The sequence below is a fragment of the Dunckerocampus dactyliophorus genome, chromosome 5 (genome assembly GCF_027744805.1).
Source record: "Dunckerocampus dactyliophorus isolate RoL2022-P2 chromosome 5, RoL_Ddac_1.1, whole genome shotgun sequence".
Taxonomy (NCBI): Eukaryota; Metazoa; Chordata; class Actinopteri; order Syngnathiformes; family Syngnathidae; genus Dunckerocampus; species Dunckerocampus dactyliophorus.
Genome location: NC_072823.1, coordinates 16,559,383 through 16,581,937, shown reverse-complemented (window position 1 = coordinate 16,581,937; position 22,555 = coordinate 16,559,383). Strand labels below are relative to the sequence as shown.

Sequence of the window (22,555 nt, the reverse complement as noted above, 5' to 3'; positions counted from 1 at the left end):
TGGGTAACTTATATTTATACTTGTATGAGAGCAAGGAATGTTCAAAAGTGACTTAAAACATTGCCTGTATAGTTACTAAAGGTTGTATGATTGTGTCAGTTTGAGCGTGGAATGAATTCATTCACTTTTTCACATTATTTCCTATTAGAAAATTAGTTTTGACTTTGAAGTCAACCACTGTGTTTGGTCAGTCAGTTTAGGATGTTTCCAATCTTACCAGCTGACCAGTCGAAGAAGTGTGACTGTGTGAATGTATGACTTTGTTTTACAGCCAAAGGTATGTGGATCAGTGTCTATTTTAGACCTAACTGGGGGAATTGAATTAGGCCATGAGGACATTGGATTTCCCCCCTGGATAAACGCACCACATAGGAGAAAATATAATAAAACAAGAGGAAAATAAAGACAATCACTTGCAACAATCAAGTTCTGAAACATACAGTGCAGTATACTTGTATTATTTAATGACAGTGCAATCACTAGGATTGAGCAAGCGCTCACCCACTGTCATACATTATGCATGTATGCTATTCAAAGAGAATATTCTGCTTTGGGATGTAGATGCCGAGCTGTTGATGCGTTGGCCACTTTAGCACGAAGGGCACAGCATCAGCTGTAAATTGCATTCAATGCCATGTATTGATCCACTTTGGTTAGTGCACTATTGGTTGCAGCCACTGCTGCTCCCATCACATATTTATGTATTTCATTTGCCCTCTTTATTAGTGTACTTTATATACAGTACACTAAAAATAACGGGCAGGGGTACAATAGACATATGCATAGTAGTGAGGAACCTACGGCTTGTGGGTCATATATGACCCGCGAGAGCATTTGATCTGGCAGCTATGCAATTCTAAAAACAAAACCAACTGCTATAAAAAGCTTAAACATGTTGAACCCACATATGTTCATTAATAATAAACTATAAGACCACTGTCTATGTGTAGCAGCACAATGTGCAAGAGCGGGGCTTATCTGGAAGAGGTGGGTTCTGTCCCATGTGTCTGCCAGAGAAGGGGGGGGCATAGAGCTGTGTGTACAAAAAGCACACAGTGCACTACACAGTGAGAGTGAAGCCATACAGCGTTGGAGTGCGACATGTTCGGAGAATCCGCAGAAGAGTGGGCTACGGATGAGGTAAGAATGCTGAAATAAGCTACTTAAAAGTCAGTGTTGGTGCATCACTGTGTGCTGTTGTTGTTAGTGGACCTCTGCACTCTCGTGTTTGTGCATTATGGATCTCCCACCTCATGCATTATTGTCTTTATCTCAATAATTATTTTTCTTCTAGGTATGTAAAGATCACCTAAAATCCTCTCGAAGATGTGATTAAGGAATTTCCCAAGCCCTCACCATGCTCTTTCTGTGGAATCTTTACCATCTCTCTCCCTACTTGTGGTGGCTTCTCTCTTTTCATATCACAAGCCTAACCGGAGAACATTCCAAGATGAAACTCTCATATGGGACTCGTGAATTGGGTTCATTTCCAGGTGAATACATGTTTCAACACTCCTCCAGTCTACCTGTGAGTTGGGAAGATGATCGACAGGGAGTTCTGGGGGAATATAGTGATACAGAGTTGATTTTAGAGATGACATCGTTGCATCAAAATGACAGGGAAGCAACAAGGCCAACAGAGAGTGCCGGAGAACATACTCAAATAAGAGCTTCTTCTCCTACAAGACTTCCCCTGACTGCAAATGGATCTATGTTCCATACCACAAAGCCTGGAGAACATCAGCCAACTTTTCAGAGCTGGGAAAAGCCACCTGATAGGCAGGTTCCACTCCTTCTTTCTGGTCCACTCTCACCAAACGGTCCAAATCAGGATTTTACATCCAAGACTAGACCTGCACCCGGTGCTGACAAGAGTATCACCACCAGAAGGACATTGACTGTTACAACAAAGGCAGTAGAAGATACAGAGGATGTGGTTCTGATCAAGGGAGCTAACATGGAGACAGAAAGGGGTAATTGTATTTTACTTAATACCAATATGGCACATTGGTGTTGTCTATGTTTTATTAAGCCTAATAATAATTAACTAGTCAGAAAAGTAGGGTGAATCTGTCCTCGATTTGTCAAACAGCGCTCAGCTCAGAGTCAAATTTCTAGACATCAAAATGTACAACTAATAAAATACTAATTACCATATGCCACTACTGTTGCTAGCAACAATATTATCCGCATGAGCTTTAAAATTAATTATGCTGAATGTTGGTTTTGATGTTCGTGTTTACTTGGAGGTGACACTGCATTTTAATGGACATATCATAAATTGCAGTAAATTTGCCATATCTAACACAGTGCTGGTTTCCGTCCGTAGTCCCAGAGACGAATAAAACGAACAGTACTACTCACTTGTACATGATGGTGTCGTACCTGCAAGCATTGGTGCATTGACAGAATTGTGTTTGTCGCAAAAGGATTTTCTGTTGACTTTCCATGTTCTTAATGAGCACTCCCAAAAAAGCACCTGTTAGTGTTGCCAGGCGAGCCTGGAAACAATCGATTTATAATGAAAGAGGACAAGAACTAGAACGCATTCCATTTATAACCACCACTAAATCGCAGCAACATTTTATTTTGAATGAGTTGCACAATCAGAATCGTTCATCAGATTCTCAGTGAAATGATTCTGTGAGTATACACAACACATCTGGTCTATGTTTATTAATATCCAAGCAAAATTGGAGCAGCAGTGAAGTCGATATTGGCATTTCGCTCGTTACTTGCTCCCTAGTCTGTGTGACCCAGTTAGAGTCCCTGCTACAAGCCTGTTGTCTTTTATTATGGATTAGCTTCATCTACTCAGTTCCTCTGGACCACACATCACTGTAGTGACAGCATCAGTCCAAAGACAGTTTTGACGGCGACAAAATGTAACATAAATCTGACAATAAAGACCCCTTTTGCTCAGTAAGAAGCCGATTTAAAACAATAATTTAAGGATAAGCAACTCCAAAGTAATTTACACTTACCATTTTGTGTTTTGAAGGCGACCATTCTTCATCTCTATGTCTTAAGTCTTAAATCCATGTTATGCAAGTTCTCTATTTCATCTCAAAATGGTTCTCCCTTCTTTTCTCCTTGAAAACTATTAACACATTGCTCAAATCCTCGCTATAATCACTGCAAACACCCTCTGTCTCGTGCACTGCTATGTTTGTGTAGCTGAGTGATAGTACGCCAATCGTGTCACTTCCGGAAATGAGACTGAACAGAGCTCAGAGCTACCACGTCATGGTTGGTGCCATGAACTATAAATGTAATTTTTGAAAATTTACAGTTCACTTTCAGAAATTTAACAATGTTGTACATAAATACAAACAATATATAACATATTTAAGTCAAGTTGATAAATCATGTCAGGGACCCTTTAAGATTTTTAAGTTAATGATCTGTCCACCAGCAATCAGTCTCATCCCCAATGCCAGAAGTCTTGGGCGACCAAATGTTACCGGACGACTGACCTGTGAGAGGCAGCAATGCGCCAAAGGGTACCCAGACTGCCCGCAAATATCAAGAAAAAAAACAATCTAGGCTAGCTGTTAGCTTATCTGTTTCTTTTAATCAACTCTTCTTATCACTTCGATTATGGTAAGAATTGGAGGACACATTATATAAGCACTTGGTGATCCTCCCTTTTTGAATTCCTTCAGCCAGATAATTATCATCGTGTGTACCTGGCTTTACTCTTATTGTTGACTGAAGAGTTATTTTCTTGTTCTTTGACAGATGTCTCAAAAGATGGTGATGATGACCAAGTCTCAAAGGCTAACAGCCCTCTCCAGACAGACGAAGACAGCAAAAACACATCAGTCAAACCCTGGGGAACAACCGTCCCAATATGGACTTCCATCGACCTTGATGATTTCACACCCAGTGAACTGGGTCCCTCTCTGGCTCACAGCGCTGCCCTTTTTGTCCCTCTGTACTCAGATTGGAATTCTGCCCTTGCCACATGGGGATTTGCCTGGGAAGCCCACATCTACGGTCTTGGATCGGTCTTTACGGTATTTGGCCTGATCTCTGTGGTCTCCCTGTTAGGACTTCCCTTCCGGTGTCCATCTGGAAGCCCCTACTTCATCCTCCTGCACTTGTTCCTCCTAGGATTCACAGGAACTCAGGCTTTCTGTTTGCTCTACGACGCTTACAGTCACCAAGATCGTCTTCCACCTCTGTGCTCTCTTCTGCTCTCCCAACTTCCCTTCCCTTGTTTGAGCTCTGCATTTTCCCTGGCCTTCTTCATTCTTTCCCTGCGTTCACGCAAGCGTCTTTCCCTTTCACTCGCCATATCCCCCTCACTCTCTGCCCTCCCCAAACCTTGCCTCTTACTATGTTTATCCCTGGTGCACTTTGGGGTTTCTCTGGGATGTGTTGGCCTTCTCCAGCTCTTCTCCAGCCTCCCCACTGTCATTCTCCTGCTCCCTCATGGTGTGTTTGTGTGCCTCACACTCTTCCTCTCGTGCTCCTACGTTATCTTTTTCTGTCTTATACAAGTAGACACAAAACACATCTATAGGCTGAATGACAATGGGGAGTGTGGAGGATCTCCTGAGATGATTCATCCCACAAGTTGCCCCTTTGCCAATGTGGAAGATTGGGGTAGGGCGGCAGGTGCTGGAATAGGAGCCACCTTGTGTTTGTTAGGATGTGGAGGTCTGCAGCTTTATGGAATCTTATACGCCCTTGGTATGGGTGGGGTAGAAAGTGACGGCTTCCTACCTTGGCCTTGGTGGGGCTATCAGATCGGATGTCGTTTATGTGAGGCTGGTGTGTGTCTCGGTTTGTCTCTCATTGGCACGCATCCTCTATTTTGCCACAGCAAGTCCTTCAAGACTCATCCCAGACCAGGATCTTGGTCTCGACTGTCCTGTGGCTCCCCCTCACAAGGGCTAACCCTGCCCTCTCCCGGTAGCGCAAATTCTCCTGTACTTTCCTGGTCACAAGACCAACCAGAAAAGATGGTAGTGTGTGATGTCACCACAAAGGGACAATCAGAGATTCTTCCTTTAAGCTATGTGGCGGATCCTCCTGGAAACGGATTTGGATCTGTCTCAATGCCTTGGCAAAACCGAGCTGCTTTACCACACACAAGTCCACCTCAGCCTAAAAATGCACTGGAGTTCCAGCTATCCTCCCAGATAAATTTAGGGCTGGGGGCTGACTCTACCGGGGACTTACGGCCTCCATCTCCAATAGACTTGTCTCGCAGCATTGACCAGGCTCTGTTCAGTGAATCCCTATTCACTCACAGTATATTTGGTTTGTCAAGACTCTTTCCTAGTTCCTCTAGCCATTCACTGGGATCTCCCAAGCAAGGTACATTAAAACAAGGGTCTTCCTCGATGGAAAGTTCTCTTTACAGAACCTCTTCCTGTGGAGACTTGGATCAAGAGAACTCTAAACCTTCCAAGCCTCATGTTTTACAGAAATCCCTCAACAATAAACCACCAATGTCACAGGAGCAGTTTGACTGGAAAGGGAGTGCCTCTGGATCAACTTTGGGTCTCTGCAATAAATCCAAAGAGGCAGGAAAACTGCGATCTAATTCCTGGGCAAACAGAGGGCAACACATGGCGCAGAATAGCCTTCCACGCGCCATCCCTCACTTGTCTTATCACAGACGTTACCGAACTTTGAGTGTAGCCTCCAAAGACAGTTTGGGATGCGGACGACTGGCAGGGACCAAACAACTGAGTGAGAGCAAACAGTTAGAATGGGATTTGGCTGTACAAGCAGAGTTTGTTGATGTTTGCAGGCAAATTGATGCTTTTAGCGTTTGCAGTGACACCATTGATTTGTAACCACAGCATTGTCTCTTTGTAATCCCTTCTGTAATTCAACTACTTTAAGAAAGATAACTTATCACAGAAAATTATCGACAGAAAAATAATTACCAACAAAAATGTGAATAATTTTTGCAATACATAAACCTTAACTTAATTCCATATATTTTGAATTGAATTGGATTTGTACTGTACATATTTAATATTAATATAATCAATGACATTTTCAGCATGAATATAATCATGTTGCTAATTATTGTGGAGAAGAAAAAAAAGCTTGTTAAGTCTTGTTTACCGGCTTTTGTTCTGTATAAATGGCACTAACACTACTGTAAATGGGGGGGATGAAGTCAACCCTGCAATTTTCTGTCTTTATCAGAGCCATAACAGAGGCGGGATAGTGCATGTGTATATGGGTATTCCTCAATGCCAGGACCGGAAGTTTAACACCCAACTGTGTTGAAAGCATCCATCTATTTTCTATGCCGATTATCATCACTAGCAGCGAGCGGGCGAGAGTTCGGGGTACACCCTGGACTGGTCACATATAGACAAACAATCATTCACTCACATTCATACCTATAGACAATTTAGAGTCGCCAATTAACCTAACATGCATGTTTTGGGAGGAAACCGGAGAAAACCTACGCACAGGGAGAACATGCAAACTCCACACAGAGATCTCCTGACTGTGTGGCCAACATGCTAACCACTAGGCCACCATGTTGAAAGCAATTGTATTTAATTTTCTTGTTATTGTGACAACAGGAAAAATGACACTGTCCTATCTTTCACAATCAAACAAAGATATTGTCAATCAGTGTCTTCTATTTAATTCAAACAATATGCAGTACATATTACATATTTGTACAAGTTCTTTCTTTGTTCCTTCTGCCATACAGCAGCTCATTTTATTGAAGAGTTCACCACAACATCCTGAGTGAGGTCACATACTATACTGTACATATGTACCATTTGGAGAAAATTACTCTGAATTTGCACGAAGCAGTCCGGTAAAAAGCTAATGAGCAAATGCAAATGTATGTACACATATTTTCTCCTCCAACATGGCTTCAAGTTCTAAAAAACAAACAAAAAAATAATCAAAACTTTTCCGTAAAATGACATTTTTGTGACGGTTTGTGATGAAATAAAATTCAGTCAAAACACAATGTTGTTGCCTTTTTTTGTAACTAAATGCAACAAATGCAACAATCTGTGCTCTGGGAACACTTAATTAGGTACACCTATCCCTAATGCAAAATGAGACAAAATATTAGTATGTAGTGCATGTCCTCACCACTGTAAACTACAATAACAATACAATAACATATTGTTGAAGTGACATTTCTCAACAGAATGCATTACTATATATTAGATACCATTATTGTATTGGATGCCATTAGATTGTGCAGGTGTACCTATACGTGTCCAGAATGAATAAATTAGCTGTTCTTCAAGAGGTATCAACAGAATAGTTGATAAACATGATGAAGCATGATGTATAGAACATGGATATTACATTAAACATGAACATTTTGTTCACATGTATGTTGTGTGTCTGCTCAGTAGTGCCGGGGTAGGCACATCCGGTCCTGATCGGGTGTTTCCTCTTCCTCCGGCCTCAGTAAAGCCGCTTCTCATAACTACAAATGTAAAGGGAAGATACCAAAATGTACATTTTTATTGTGGTGATGATATTGCACTATATACTGTACATGGATGTGAAACACATGACTGGGGACAATATAATAATACAGTGGAAAAGGTTGGACAAATACCAGTATGGATGTACTTACATGGTACAAAAGAATATCTAACATGATAGCATGAGCAAGAAGAGGAAGAGAAAAAACAAGTTTGATGCATTACAACTCTAAAATGCTTCTTGCATTACTGTAAATGCATTACAATTAGGGCGTGTCAAAAATAGGGTGGAATTGGCGGGTGACCATCAACTACTAAAAATACACAAGACAACACGAACTTGATGACAAATGGACACACTGGAGAAGGGAAAATGCAGTAAAAGGCAAAAATTCATCAAAACTTACGAGTGAAGGCCATGAACTCCGCCTTCCATCTGCGCAGACATAGTTCTCTTCTCGAACTTCAGCTCTCCAGAATACATCATTGACCTGTGCAAAAGACAGCTCAGTCAATGAAGGCAGTACAGTAGTGGCAATTCTGCAGCGGCAGAAGGCAGTACCTCACCATATCCAACAGATGGTACTGTTGTTCATTGTTATGAATTCACATTTTAACTTAATGCAGCGATGCAACTAGAAGGTTAATGTAATTAAATATATTTAGGCCACGTAAACAGCATAATTACTGCGACTGGTTTGGTGCTGTTTTTATTTTTATTTGGCACAAATGTGGCGCCAAACACTTTACCCTGAACAAGTGGCTATATATGTGATGCAACTAGGAAATCAAATATGTTTTCTTTGTTTATTCAAGATAAATGATGGAGCTGCAAAATTAATGTGTATGGCAAAAAATTCTCAGAGAGATATTTTTGGTCTAATTTCCTTTGTGTTTCTCTTTCTGCCTTGCTGTTTCTACTGTTACCTTATCAGTGTTATTCAACTCCGAACCGTAGTAAGGGCGACCTGACTACAGTGAAGAAAAAAACTTTTCCCTGTTGCTTCGACAACATTTATTTCGAACGTGGCAGCAAGAGAGCAGCTCAGCACACAGCACATGCGTCTAGGCCTCCAGCCTCTCTCCCCACCTTTTTCCACCTGGCCCCTTGCACATGCCCAAAGCCAAAGGTCACACAAGACCCCCACTACATAGCTGTCCAGGCGATGCCTGTAACACTACAGATTTTCCCTGTTCTTTCGTCTATATGTGAAGCAGTTGAATATTATAGAAGTTGTAATCATAGTCTTATTACTCGCATCCTTGTCTTAATTTCTCTGTTATGCAGTGCCAGCCTACATGGTAAATGCTCTTTACTTGTATAATGTTTTTCCACCTCCAAGGCACTCAAAGCGCTTTGACACTGTGAGCACATTTACCTACTGATGACGCAGCATCAGGAGCACCTGGGGGTTCAGTATCTTGCCCACGGATACACAATCACAGGAGGAACCTGCAACCTTCAGGTTGGGAGACGACCACTCTACTGAGCCAGGTCTGAGCCAATTTAAATCCACAGTAAAGCTACAATTGTGCAAAAAAGGTACTCTTTCATTTCTTGTCATTCAAACACTGATTTTTAGTATGTAACAAAACATTAAATGAGCTAGCTTTATATCAAACATAACAAAAAAAGCCGAGCAGTGAGATAAGAAAACCGTCTCAGACCTTGTAGTTCACTAAAAATGAAAACATATCCACCCAAGGCAGTGTCCACTGGGGTTGGGCATCGTTTACATCAGACGTGTCAAACTCAGGACTGGGGGCCAAATCCGGCCCGCCTTGCAATTTCATCCGGCCTGCAGAACTGTTTGGAAAATAGCATTGAGTTGGCCCACCACACGGACCTTATCAAACAAAGTGCTTACAGCGATCGGCATAATTAAGCGATTCCTCCGGTATAAACTACACCTCTGGCATTTTAATTTCAAAAGCGCAAAGAATCTTGTATATAGCACAAAATTTGCAACTACTCTTAATAAGGGTGCCAGATTCAGACCAAAAGTCAAAATAATTTAACTGTACACGACTAAAAACAGCAGCACTTTAACTATTACACCCTGTGTCATGTGTTGTAGTACACTGATTGGCCGGGTCACACACCTGCAAGCAATTCCACCTTGACTACTTATACCCTGTCATCACACACACCTGTTGCCTGCTCCTCCATGCCTCAGTTTTCTGGTCCACTCTTCTGTATAAGCTAGAATAGCTTTTCCCAGCAGTGGCGCGTTGTGTTTGTGTTTTTGTTCCTGCCTGGTCTTCGGTTGTCGACCTGTAAGTACTCGCGTTTGTTCCTGCTGCAGTTCAGCAGTGATTTTCAGTTCTGTATTTTTCTCCTGCTAGTACCGTGGTCGCTGCGCTTTCTGTATAGTTTTTTTTCCCCCCGTGGCTAGGCCAGGCAGTTTTGAGTTGTACTTTAACTTTTTGTGTTCACTATTTTTGTATGAACTATTCCTTAATACATTTTTATTACACGGACTTCTGCTTATCTGCGTCTTGGGGTTGTACTTTTGGCGTTCCGCCAGTTGGTGACATCAAATGAACCGCATCCTCCCCTCTCTGACTGTAGGGAGGGGCGGTCACTGTGTGTGACTGGCCAATCACAGAGTGTGAAGAGTGAATACATAAGTACTTACCCAATGAAGATTATCCTTCACAATTGCGGATAATGATGAGCTGTACTCGTTTCATGCTAGTGCTCTGCAGCAAAGCATTATCTGTAACGGATACTCGTTTAAAACGAGTATCTGGCTCATCCCTACTTTCTAACATAACGTTAGTCGTGTGTGGGGCTCGCTTTCTCAATTATGACTACTGTTGAATGTGTGGCAGTTTATTACGATGGTAACGTCACTTCATACAGGGTTTATTTCATCTGCAAAAACAGGGCGCTGTGATGTAAGATGAAAAATAAACATTTTAGCTCACTAATCAGTAGCTGCTCATTTCTAGCAGACTATACTGTAATGGAGCAAGGAAGTGCATGTCTGTCTCACTTAAGAGTAATGCGTTTCACTGCAGACGGTGTCTTCATTTTACTTTGAACACTGCAAAAACTATCTTTATAAGGACTATTTGTATTTCTAGTTAGCCTGTCTAAGTTTAGGAATTAGAACCGCACAGTGTAATACGTAATTTAGTCTTAGTAAAGTAATTATTTCTCTTGTTTTCCAGTAAACAGTCTGGGATGGATAAATTAATCTACAAAAGCACCATCATGTAGTCCATCACACCCAAGAAAATACAGTTTGTTCCTATGCACAATGTGAATTTAAGAAATAAAACTTAAAGAATATACAATTAAACCAATTGGTCGTTCATTATTTACTGAAATGTTTTATTTTCTCGTGTTTATTTATAATTGCTCTTTAACCAAGCTAAAATGTTTTTTCAGATTACTTGATTAATCAAAAACATTTTCGGTAGAATACTCGATTACTAAAATATTCGATAGCTGCAGCACTAGATAATAGTTATAGAGAACATACAAACCCTTTATTCCTAAAATCACAATTATTAAAATTGGCTGATCTAGTAAACCTTCAAACAGCCAAAATTAAGCGAACAATCACCTGCTACCCAAAAATTTAATATTTCTCCTCTCTGGTTGAGAGGAATTTCTCAACTAGAGAGGAGAAATATGACCTTAGGGAAAAATTAAACACTTTATACATGGGAACAATGCAAAAAAGTGGATTGAGTAAAGAACTGAAACAATGTATTAAAATAACCCATTTCAAAAAACAGTACAAGCAGTTCATCACGCATTATTATATACTGATTATGAATGGTATATAATTTATCCATAGTGATTATAATGTGACGTGGAATTGTGAATTGTACTACATGTATGTGGTGTATTCCAATGTAACTTTGATGCATGTTTAAAATAAACCATAGCCATTACCGTAATTACAGCAAAACCAGCAGCCATACAGAACATAGGGAATGTGCAAAAAAACACATTTTACAGTACTTTAAGTGTACACATTCTGCACAATTCAAGCAGAAATTGATAACTGATACACAATTCTGGTTATGATAGACTACCGTTACGTTAACGTGTGTTTGTTTGCTAGTTAATCCTACATGCAAGAGGTGTGTATCAATTGAGCAAAATGAAGTTACTTACGCAACGCTACTTGCACATATTACATTCAAGCCCTTGTTGCAGGTGGCTGAGTCTGCAGCTTTTGAGGTGAAGTGCAACCAAACTTTCGAGCATTTCGGCCAGGGCATTTTAATTAAATACTCACCCTCTGTGCAGCTGAAAAACTAGCATCAAGTGTAATACTGTCATGACAGTTGACTCGGCAGGAACTATATCTAATTTGTGCCAGAAAAATAATCTGTACAATTCTGCAAATCTACTGCTACAGCGCTAAAATTTGTGAAATTCTGTATTAATCAGAATATTGATTAGTACACGGCACATTGTTCAGTGGAAAGAAACATTATAGATGGTAAGAAAAAGCAAATTTTTTCCATCTAAAGTGCTTGGTGGACCAACAACAACATACTAACACGTGCACTTACCGTAAAATGGACAAACTCTTGGCTCCAATGTCCTGACAGCCATGTTGAATGCCAGCAATGAGGTAAGGAACAAACTTATGGATGGAGCCTTTGTCTTGTACTGACCCTGATACACCTTGAGCCACCTTCACCTTGTCTCCCTCACTGGTCACAAGAAAACACAGAGAAATACACAGAAAAGATAAATAAAAATGATTAGGATTGTGTGTCAATCTACTTCGTTTACACCAAAAGGGCTTCCTGGCTCCCACCTAAAGTAGCGTTTCTGGCTGTTGTTTTTCTCCATGGCATCCAAGGAGCCCATTCCTCTATACTTTTTCAAACGCACCCCGTCGGAGAAGAAATATTCTCCTGGAGCCTCAGTGGTCGCGGCGAGCAGTGAGCCCATCATCACTGTGCAGGGTAAAAAAAAGAAATTGGATGAATAGAAACTACAACCACAAGAACAAACCTGTCTGGCATTGCAAATCAAAGCTATGCATTATGATATTTGTAAAGACAGACATTTTCATCCACTGAATGAGGTCACTTTTGTCGTTTGGTAACCAGCAGAAGTGTCTTACCTGTCGATGCTCCCAGAGCCAGCGCTTTGACCACGTGTCCAACAGTCTGAATACCTCCGTCAGCAATCACGGGCACTCCAAAGCGGCGAGCGTATTCAGCAACCTTGTATACTGATGTACCTTGTGGTCGTCCACATGCCATCACTGGTGAGAAAGAACAAAAAGTCCAACTTTGATTAAAAATATCCATAATTTAAGAAAAAATACAAAAACTACATTTTAACCTGAAAGGAGCAGTTGTTTATGCTTTAGGTGTGTTTCAGTACTTTTGTTTCTCGACAACCCAAATGGCGAAAAGCTGCAAATAATGGCCTCACCCATAAAATAAATAATAAATAATAAAATAATAAATAATAAAATAATAATAATAAATAATAAAAGGTCAATTTTTGATCTAAATCCTATAATCTGCCTTTCACAGTTATTCAATCAATTAGTGTGTCCATGTGTGTCTGTGTCCTTTCTCCGCCGTGTGGGGCAGTGTGAGAAATGAGCACGCTACACAAATGCTGCCTAGCAACAATTGGCCAAGGAAATGTATGGCTTGACCAAAAAAAAATAATCTGAGCAATTATGCCTGCAGGGCTCTAACATGTCTCTTAATTCAAGGGCTTGCACCCTTCGGAGGACTGTGGTCTTCAATGGTGGCACTTTTACAAGGCACCTTTACCTTCCTGGGTGATGCAAATGGAACCACAGCCCATGCCAACCCTGAGGGCATCTACCCCCGCGTCAATGAGGTTTTTAGCCTGGGCAGCTGTCACCACTAGAGGGACATCAACATGGACAGAAGTATTTTAAGTACATAATTACTTTATGCAGTACTTCATTAGGTGAGATTTCACAGTAAATTTCAGTAAATAAACTCACCGTTTCCTCCAACTACCTGTAGTTCAGGGTATTTCTGTTTAATGTAGTTTATCATGTTGATCTGATACACAGAGTTCCCCTGGGAGGAGTCCTAGTGAAAAGAAGATGGTGAATGGGAAGGCACTACGGGGTTTTAATAAGACTGAACTAGTGGTCTGTGAGTGACTAAGTTAGTGGTTCATTTTCATTCAACCATAATAGTTTAGGTGATATTTAATTACAGTGCAAAAAGAAGTTATACAAGTTGATTTTTCTGTTTTATTTTAGTCATAAACTTATGCCGCGTTAGAAAAAGCTTATATACGATAATAATTATTAAATTCAACAAACACATATGTAAATCATAGCGGTGTTTACAAAGCTATCTGCTTAATTTTATTTTCTATGTTCTAGCAATTAGCATCTATTTATACAAGTTGAGCTTTATCAATGCTATCAAAACCCACCAGGACGACCACATCCACCCCAGCCTGCATGAGGAGGTCCAGTCTGTATTTGTCGTCATCCCTCGTACCGATTGCTGCTCCGCAAAGCAGCTGTTTGCGGGAATCCTTCGAAGCCAGAGGGTAGTCTCTGTTCTTTTTCAAGTCTGTCCTGGCAATGATGGCGACCAGCTCGTCACTGTCATTGACAATTGGAAGCTTTCCTAAAAAAGTAAAAGAAGATGTTCAGATTCAGGTGTGGATAAGCTTTCCTCTACCGTTGCTTGAATTTACCTTTTTTGCTACGTTGTAGAATATCATTCGCCTCTTTTAGTGTGACACCAGCAGGTGCAACCACTAAATCCTCCCTTTTTGTCATTGCCTTTGAAAAAGGGCCAAATAGAGTCTTAACCATGACAGGCATTAAGTATTTCTATGATCTCAGTATCACTGACTGAATGTACTCACCTCCTCTAGGGGTCTGTCATGGTCCTTCTCAGACAAGAAGTCAATGTCTCTGGAGGTGACAATGCCGACAAGCTTGCTACCCATCTTGCCAGTTTCTGTAACAGGGATTCCTGAGAAACCGTGGCGTATCTTGGCCTCAAACACGTCGCCTACCGTGTGCCGGGGGCTCATTACCACGGGGTCTGTGATGAAGCCCTGCTCAAATTTCTGAAAAGAACAAAAAAAGGGTCTGAGGTTGGCATGTCGTCTAGTAACAGCAAGTCTTGATAATTGTGTGAAAGAAGACAATTTGCTCAAGACCTCCCTTTAAGGTGCACTTTGCATAATCGGGATGTCACGATTTGCTTTAATAACAATTTGATTCATATCACAATTCGTGATTGCCGATACGATTCAAGGAAGACGGTGGTTCATTTAGAATGAAGATTTAGTAACTTTAAATCGATTCAGTAACTTTTTAGCCAAGAATTCAACCAGCGTGACTGTGAAATAAATACCTGGATACTGGACAGTGCAGGTGAAGTTTCCTAGATTCCTGTTGTTTTTTGTAAGGAAAATTATTAATAAAATGCTGACATACTTAGGTAAGAATAAATGATCAATGAGTACAAAAAATGAGTTAAAAATGCAATACAAAATCAGGCTGAACAGAGGGTGATATACCTTGCCATGATTAATTATTTACTTTAAATAGTGAGGGACATTAGGCAAATTCCTCAGCAAATGAATGTGGTAAGGTGTCTTCAATTGGGTGTGAAAACTTTCTCACCTGTACGGGCCGAATGAAAATATTATAACTCGTTATTATATTACACTTACTCAATCACCCAGTCTCAGTCAGCCACATATTTGCTAGTACAATGTAATGTCAACTATCCCACATTCTTAAGCTCAACACTCCACATTTGTTCTGCCAGCATGTGTGTGCCTGTGTATGCGTGTGTGTCAGGGATACACATTCATGGCTGACATGTTTCATGTATGTGCATATGTGCATGCGAGTATGTCTGAAAATAGTGACAGAGTGGGAGATAACAATCAATCAATGAATTGTGCGCGGAAATACAGTGTTTTCCACAACGTCGGCAAATTATGCTCTCAAAACAATGTTATAATGGCCAAATCATGCAGTCTATGGGCCAAATACTATCAAAAGGTAATTGTTAAGTCATACCTGTGAAAGGTTATTCCCTGAGATTTGGTTTGGGCAGTTTTGGCAGAATGAATCGAGTAACATTTATTGTCTTTATCATTAAAAGTGCTAAAAAAAAACACACATTCACATAAAGCCTGCCATGCTTAAATCCAATGCTTTATTTCCGAGTATCGGTTCAATCGATTGATTACCTTTTAAACGATGTTAGATCGATATATATGTCGTCCTAAATGGAAACTTGAGAACCCAGATCGATGTAGTTGAATCGTAGGAATATAAAGCGATGCATCTATGTAGTGAATGAATTGCCCTTATTGTATAATGTTGTGTAGTAGCTAATAATGCTATCAAAAAAATGCTTCCCCTCACGTTGTTTGTTAGCGTTGTTCCAATCACCAATTTTCTTTTTGGTTTGGTTTGGTTTGGTTTGGTTTAGTTTATTTGAACATGAAGGTTACAATGGAATACATCTCGTGAATCATTTTTTGACAGTTCCACATGTCCAAAAGGAGTAGGAAGAAGCAAAGCTTATTTAATCCTACCCCCCATCCATTCTACATCTAGTACAGTACATGTAGTTCACTTCCTGGATTCCATGTCATGTTTTCAGTGATAGTCAGGATAACACATAATAGATAACGGTGAGATAACCCTCCCCCCAAAAAAAGAGAGAACATTCATAATAATGATAATATGATGACAATACTAAATAAATAAATAAATAAATAAGAACAAAGCTTTTTTTTTTTTAACACAACAAAGAAAATTATAAAAAAAATAAATAAATAAATAGAAATAAATAAATAACAAATAAAATTTAATTAAATAAATAAAAAATAAAATAAAATAGAAAATAAAAAAATAAATAAATAAAATAAAATAACAAACCTGACAGAACAATCAGGACTCTTCTGCCTTGTATTTGGCAAACATCAACTGCTTGTATTGTTTTTTGAATTTGCTCATCTCTGTACATTGTTTGAGTTCTTTACTCAATCCGTTCCATAATTTAATTCCACACACGGAAATGCTATGGGTTTTCAGCGTTGTTCTCGCATATAAATGTTTTAGGTTTAATTTTCCTCTAAGATCATATTTCTCCTCTCTGATTGAGAAATACTTGATTAGATTTTTGGGTAACGAGTTATTATTAACTTTATACATTATTCTAGCGGTTTGAAAGTGTACTAAATCTGCGAATTTTAATATCTGTGATTTTATGTAACCATAAAGAGAGCATGTTTGGCTGTGAGGCATTCTGGTTTGTTTTGATTTTTTGCAGTGTAAAAAGAAACTGAATCGGCAGGAAAATGGAACACGCTTACAAGCCCGTCGGACTTAAAAGAAACGATTGGTGTAAAAACAGGACCCAGTTCCTATTCTGGTCCACCCTGGTTCTAATAGGGGCTCAATCAAAATGAAAAATAATGCAAAATGAACTAGGATCACTGTTACATTATGTCCACATTGCACAGGTTAAGTCAGCTGTGACTGGCCTGAATCATTTGATGGGCTTGTAAACTTGGTCCCTTTTCTACCCAGCTTGGTTTCTCAAAAATCGAGGGAACTAAAATGCACAAAAAGATGTGCTCTCTGTTCATTTGGTCCAAAGCAAAGCTCAATTATTGTATTGACTTAAAAAGTTTTTTACAAACTTGTGTATTTTTAAAAATGCCATATTTCTTATCTTACCTTGACTTTGCGAACCTCATTGGCCTGGAACTCAGCCGTACAGTTATGATGAATTATTCCAATCCCACCCATCAACTGAAGCCAGCCAATCAGAAACAGGAGAGAAAAACAACATATATTTAAAGCAGTCCAACAAGCAAAGCGGGTGAACGATAATATGCTGCATGAATGCACTCACTGCCATAGCAATGGCCATGGATGACTCTGTGACTGTATCCATGGGGGATGAAATAAGAGGTGTCTTAAGTGTGATCTTTCTTGTTAATGCAGAGGTTAGATCCTACAAAAGGGCAAGCAACAATAAGCATTCAAATGATAGTTTATGCACATCATCTTAGCAATGATGTATTATATCACTAGATAGATTATATCAATAGCGGTGCACTTCGAAGCGAAATTAATGGGTTAGTGAGGTCTGTTGAGTGGAAAGCCAGGCTTGCCTATAGTACAGAGGTGGCTCTCTTTAAACGCAGCTAGATCACCATGGTAATTTAGGCTTAGCTCATAACCTGGTCACAACCAGGCTATGTCCAGAGTTTAATCTTAAAATCGGCTATGAAAGCGCCACTGTTTCACTGTGTAACTCGTATCATCATTTATTGTGAACCCAGTGTACCTGGGAGCAGGAATAATTCGGGCAGCACTACGACAGTAGCGGCTTCTTCCCTGATGAAATTCTCTATACATATTTCCAGCCGAGAGAATATGCTACATTTGCTTACTTTTTGAGCTGAGCGTTAAGAATAAAATGCAATATAAAATATGAATATGGCCAATGTTAGCAGACACAGATGTCGCAGCAGTCCTTGCATGCGTACTCAGCTTGTTGGTCTTATATTACAATATTTTCTGGAGGAATAAGCACTCTGAGGCATCAATCAACTGGAACAAAACACTTAGTTATTCAACAACAAAAAGAGAACCCCCCCCAAAAAAACTCTGTTTTGGGGAATTTAGGTTTTGTTGAACTGCATTATGAGCACAAAGCCCGGGTATGTTGAGCCAGTGCACTTTCACATTACAGGCCTCAGGGGTAACCCTTTACCAGTGATGCTCCCCGAAGAGAACATAAAACAGTTTCGGTCCTCCACTATTCCACTAAATTTTAAACTTTTTTTTAGGGCTTATTTTATTGAGTTTTTTGCTACACCAAGGCTCTTTCCTCTCTCATTGTAGGAATTAAAAATACATTTTTTGATAACATTAGCGTTTCTTTGTTTTTCTCCAGCTGCCACGCCTCCCCTGAAGTTTTCTAGCGCCTTGCAGGGGAGGTCCACCTCACACTTTGAAAACCACAGCAGTCAGGGATACATTACAACAAAGGTGTGTGCATTGATACTGGGAGATTAAATTGTTAAATCGCCACACACCATCCCTATAGTGTTGCATCTGCAGCACATTTGTTAACCAAATGCTAGTTTTGTTTTCACGCTACCACGGAATGTGCTTAACAGCCAACCCCTGTCTATTAGAGGCCAAATTCTCTTGCTCAGTGTTGGATGACACAGGCGTTTGTCTGTAGCGAGCACCTGCTCTTCCAGCAAGAACCCATGTGACCTGTACATCATCCCAGTAGAGTTTGCAAAGATGAAAACAAGCCCAGTCAAATGAACAACACTATGTTTCACTGAGCAATAGAGCAGAGTAGACTAACTACAATGATGCCGGGATTGCATGGCAATATAAAAAAGTCAAACGATACTCACCACTTCATCAGAAGTAAAATCTATGAAACCAGGCAGGATTAAGAAGTCACTGGAAAGGAAGACAAAATGTATGTGATCTGAAAGTAGAACCTATGCAAACAGTTAACTGGAGGCTTTTGGAAAATGTGCTAAACAATTCATTAAGTACACTTCACAATCTTATAAAATCCTTTACAAGATTATCAACATTTTGTGAGATATTCATTTAACATTGTGACATTGTGTTTCGTGTGCAAAATACAACAACCACAATAATAAATATATTTTTCTATTGATACCTCTCTGTCAATCATAAATACGTATCTCTGTGACGGTAGTTTTTTTTTCTAAGCTAAGTGTTTGACTGTGCAGGTGTTCCTAATGTTATGTTATGTGAGTATACTGTAGTATTCGTGTTCATATCAATTTCTCCCTTTTTAAACTAAACATGTATTATCAGTCAATCTTTCAAGCCAATGAAATGTGAATTTATCCCCTGCGCAACCCTGCATATTCCCCTCCCCCATTAAGGAAACTACAGTGACACCATTATCTCACACAAATACACACACACACACAGCTTTTAATGTCCATAACAGCACTCAGTCATCCTCGAAAGTAGTATTACTCAAAATAATCCTCCATATAAAAGCCATGCAGATGTGTTTTTCTGATATTATTAAACATTTCATGGAAGATGTTGCTCCACTCTGGTGAAATGTATGTACATGGTTGCATCATCTGCATCTTACTTGTAGGTGAGCCCATCGCCAATAGCAAAGAGTTGTTGCGCTGTCAACCCATCCTCAGGAACATAGCCTGTGCCTCCGCTGATCAAATAGTCGGCCATGCTGAAGTATAAACACACATGCTCAGAATGCATGGCATAATAAGTACGCTACATTTGTAAGGAGCATGCAATTGTGCAGTGAACGTTGTGTTTATTCCAATGTGCCAAATCTTCGCTACCTAGGTCAAACAGTCAAGCTAATTCTGCTGTTCCTTATTATTGAGGTCTAAACAGTAACAAAAACGAAAGAAGACATATTGGCAATTTTACAACTCTGCCTCATCCTCGTCACACACTGTTGTGGGATGGCATTGCATTCCTCAACCAGGACTTGTCGCAAGTCCGTTAACATGGTTGTGCTGGTCACTATAGTACAAACAGCACGTGCAAGTGGATCTCACAAGTGTTCAGTTATGTTGAGATAAGAACCATTGGCAGGTCATTCCATTCTCTCTCCTCCCAGATTCTGGAAGTAGCGTCTGATAGACACCACTTTGTGGGGGCAAGTGTTTAGATAGAGTTCGGGTCCAGATTATGAAGATATGGGTTAACCCCTGTCTCTAAGCATTGAGATTGCCCTCAATGCTGACAAGTCTTGTTCATCCAGTGATGGAAACTCAAACATAGGCAGTGAAGATTTGACACATTTCACATAGGCACAAGGAGAACGTGAGAATTACCCATGGAGTGTCCTCATTTTTTCACAATTGCATGAACTTCTATTCCTGCCCTGTTGAAAATCTGGCAAAACACGCACTTCTACTGTGTTGCCTGTGCTTATGTTTGTCTGACATACATCACATGGTAGCACTGTTATTCAACCACAAAGTTGGACGCCCTAAATCAGACTGATTTGAAATTTCTCACACAGCTCTGCGCACTCAAAACACATTCACTGTCACTTTAGGGTGTTTAGTCGAATCACCACAAATTTTGGTGCACACCTTTATGAGACTGGCAAGCACGTTTGTGAAATTTGGGCAAGACTGGTTGAAAAAACATGGCCACCATCTACCAAACACCTTTGGAGGTCTGAGGTCTAGCAACTAACTGCCCATAAGTCATTGAGCATTTGTATAAAACTTTGAAGATATCTGTATTACATGTATGTCCTGCAAAGCATTTTCACCACAACCCACAAAAGGCGTCACCAATGTGATTTACATTCATGTGACAAAATTAGGACACCCCAAGCAGTATCTGGAAATATGTCATATTAACAGTGACTTTTCCACCTTGGCGGAGGTCTGCACTCTACTTAGTGCCATTCTCGGAAAGCCCTTTGTCTTGCACACATGCTCTTGCCAGATCCTACAGTACTTCAAATGACAGGAAATGCTAACAAAAGGAATCCATCCTTGTTAGTAGAAACTCCTTCCATGCACTTAAGACAGCAAGCTCAGTAGCTAAGAGGATTTGGGTGGCAGCCCAAGTGCATGATAAATGGGCTTGTAAATGTGCACGACAAACACTACCGGAAAGTGAAAACACCTTAGATGGTACTTGGTAATGAAGTGTTTTGCACAATTATAAAAGGTGTGGTGTGATATTCTGATTGGAACCTTCCATTTATGCGTCACACTAACCTCTCTGGTTCATACCCAGCTTGAATACGTGTCGCACTGTACCGCTGTGCAGCCGTCTCATGCCCGTGACCATGTGTCGTCGAGTGGACAAAGGTGCCATAATGGTGGGGTTGCTCCCCATCCTTGTTAGGCATGCGAGGCCTTGCTGGTTCCATGTCCCCTACGATCCTCCTGTAGTCAATGTGGTAGTTCTCCCTTTCCACTTCCCCGAAGCGGTCATAATTATGACCTTCCATCTCAAGGAAATCCAGGGCGATGACTGACAGTCCACGGGGCCCTGACACTTCACACTCTTCAAGGATTCTTGGCTCCCAAACCAAGTCACAGTCTCACACTCAGTGGGCCCAGCACAGCCCAACAGACACACACACACTGAGTTTGCTGTTGCGATAAAAGCAATTAGAAGCACGGATGCACAGCCAGCCCTTGGAGTACATGTTCACACAAACACCCTTCAGACACACCTGACATGGGCCAATGATGTCCTGTCAATGTTTGGCCACCAGTGTAGCGGAGCACAAACAAACAGGAAATGTCACTCAACTATTCTTGATTTCTTAGTTACTCTGGAATAATTCCTTACAAAGTACAGAAGATCGTCAGTGAAATTCCTTTAAAACAGGTAGGCAGCCCAGAAGTACTCCAGTCTCTCAGCGCTCATCCTTTTGTCGCTTGTAGCACTTGGGCAGACTTTTCAGTTGTTTATGAAGACAGTACGCCATGTTATTCCCCTGAAGGTCCCTACGGCATGAGCATCAGCTGGGGATGGGAGTCAATTCTTAAGTGGCAGCGATCCCTTCTCACTGGAGGTCCCCTGGAAATCAGCACTGCTTGGTTATTCCTGCACAAGCTTCTCACCACTGTTTCTCCTGCAGCTTAACTGTTTCTGACAGTGGCAGACGTCACTCTGCCTCAAAGAGGATTGGGAGCGTTAATACACTATGGGGTGGAGTGAGGTGGGTGTGTAGGGTGGAGTGAGGCAGCAGGGCTGAGAGGGAGAAAGAGAGAGAGAGCGAATGGATGGATGGAGGGAAGGATGGGTCAAGAAGACACTTGAACCTCTCGGAGGATTAGCATGGTGTGAATGTGCGTGTTTTTGCCAAGCTCAAGGAGACGGATCTGTGAATGAGACCTAGGTCAAATCCCACAACAGGTAGCAGGCTTTGATGCTTTGACGTAGAGAAAGGAGAATCCAGACAGAATTAAATGGACTTGTTTCACGCTAGTGGGTAAAGTAACAGATTAGCAAAGTAACAAAACGACACATTTGTATTAAAATTCACAAACACACAGGTTTAACAAAAAGTTAATGAGGGTGGTTTCATAATAGTTTGCTGTAATG

General features: G+C 40.5%; 2 protein-coding genes across 3 annotated transcripts; one reads left to right on the top strand and one right to left on the bottom strand.

Annotated features, from left to right (window-relative positions):
* The first annotated feature begins 1,044 nt into the window (after positions 1 to 1,044).
* Positions 1,045 to 6,991, top strand: prrt4a (proline rich transmembrane protein 4a). The gene is made up of 3 exons (XM_054777044.1): positions 1,045 to 1,140; positions 1,295 to 1,973; positions 3,742 to 6,991. Exons 2-3 carry the CDS (start codon positions 1,358 to 1,360, stop codon positions 5,811 to 5,813), a joined length of 2,688 nt encoding a protein of 895 aa, XP_054633019.1. The 5' UTR covers positions 1,045 to 1,140; positions 1,295 to 1,357; the 3' UTR covers positions 5,814 to 6,991.
* impdh1a (IMP (inosine 5'-monophosphate) dehydrogenase 1a) lies at positions 6,598 to 22,534 on the bottom strand. Of its 2 annotated transcripts, XM_054777049.1 has the most exons (16): positions 21,214 to 22,527; positions 19,590 to 19,688; positions 18,859 to 18,907; positions 17,331 to 17,432; positions 17,153 to 17,227; positions 14,305 to 14,511; positions 14,131 to 14,218; positions 13,861 to 14,060; positions 13,415 to 13,505; positions 13,215 to 13,310; positions 12,545 to 12,688; positions 12,233 to 12,374; positions 11,982 to 12,125; positions 7,850 to 7,933; positions 7,595 to 7,611; positions 6,598 to 7,441 (listed from the first exon to the last, which is right to left on the bottom strand). In XM_054777049.1, the coding sequence occupies exons 1-16, from the start codon at positions 21,447 to 21,449 to the stop codon at positions 7,338 to 7,340; spliced, it is 1,878 nt and encodes a 625-aa protein (XP_054633024.1). In that variant the 5' UTR covers positions 21,450 to 22,527; the 3' UTR covers positions 6,598 to 7,337. The 2 variants fall into 2 exon arrangements, with proteins under 2 accessions (XP_054633024.1, XP_054633025.1); XM_054777050.1 differs by lacking the exon at positions 7,595 to 7,611 and having other exon boundaries at positions 21,214 to 22,534.
* Between the last annotated feature and the right edge of the window lie 21 nt (positions 22,535 to 22,555).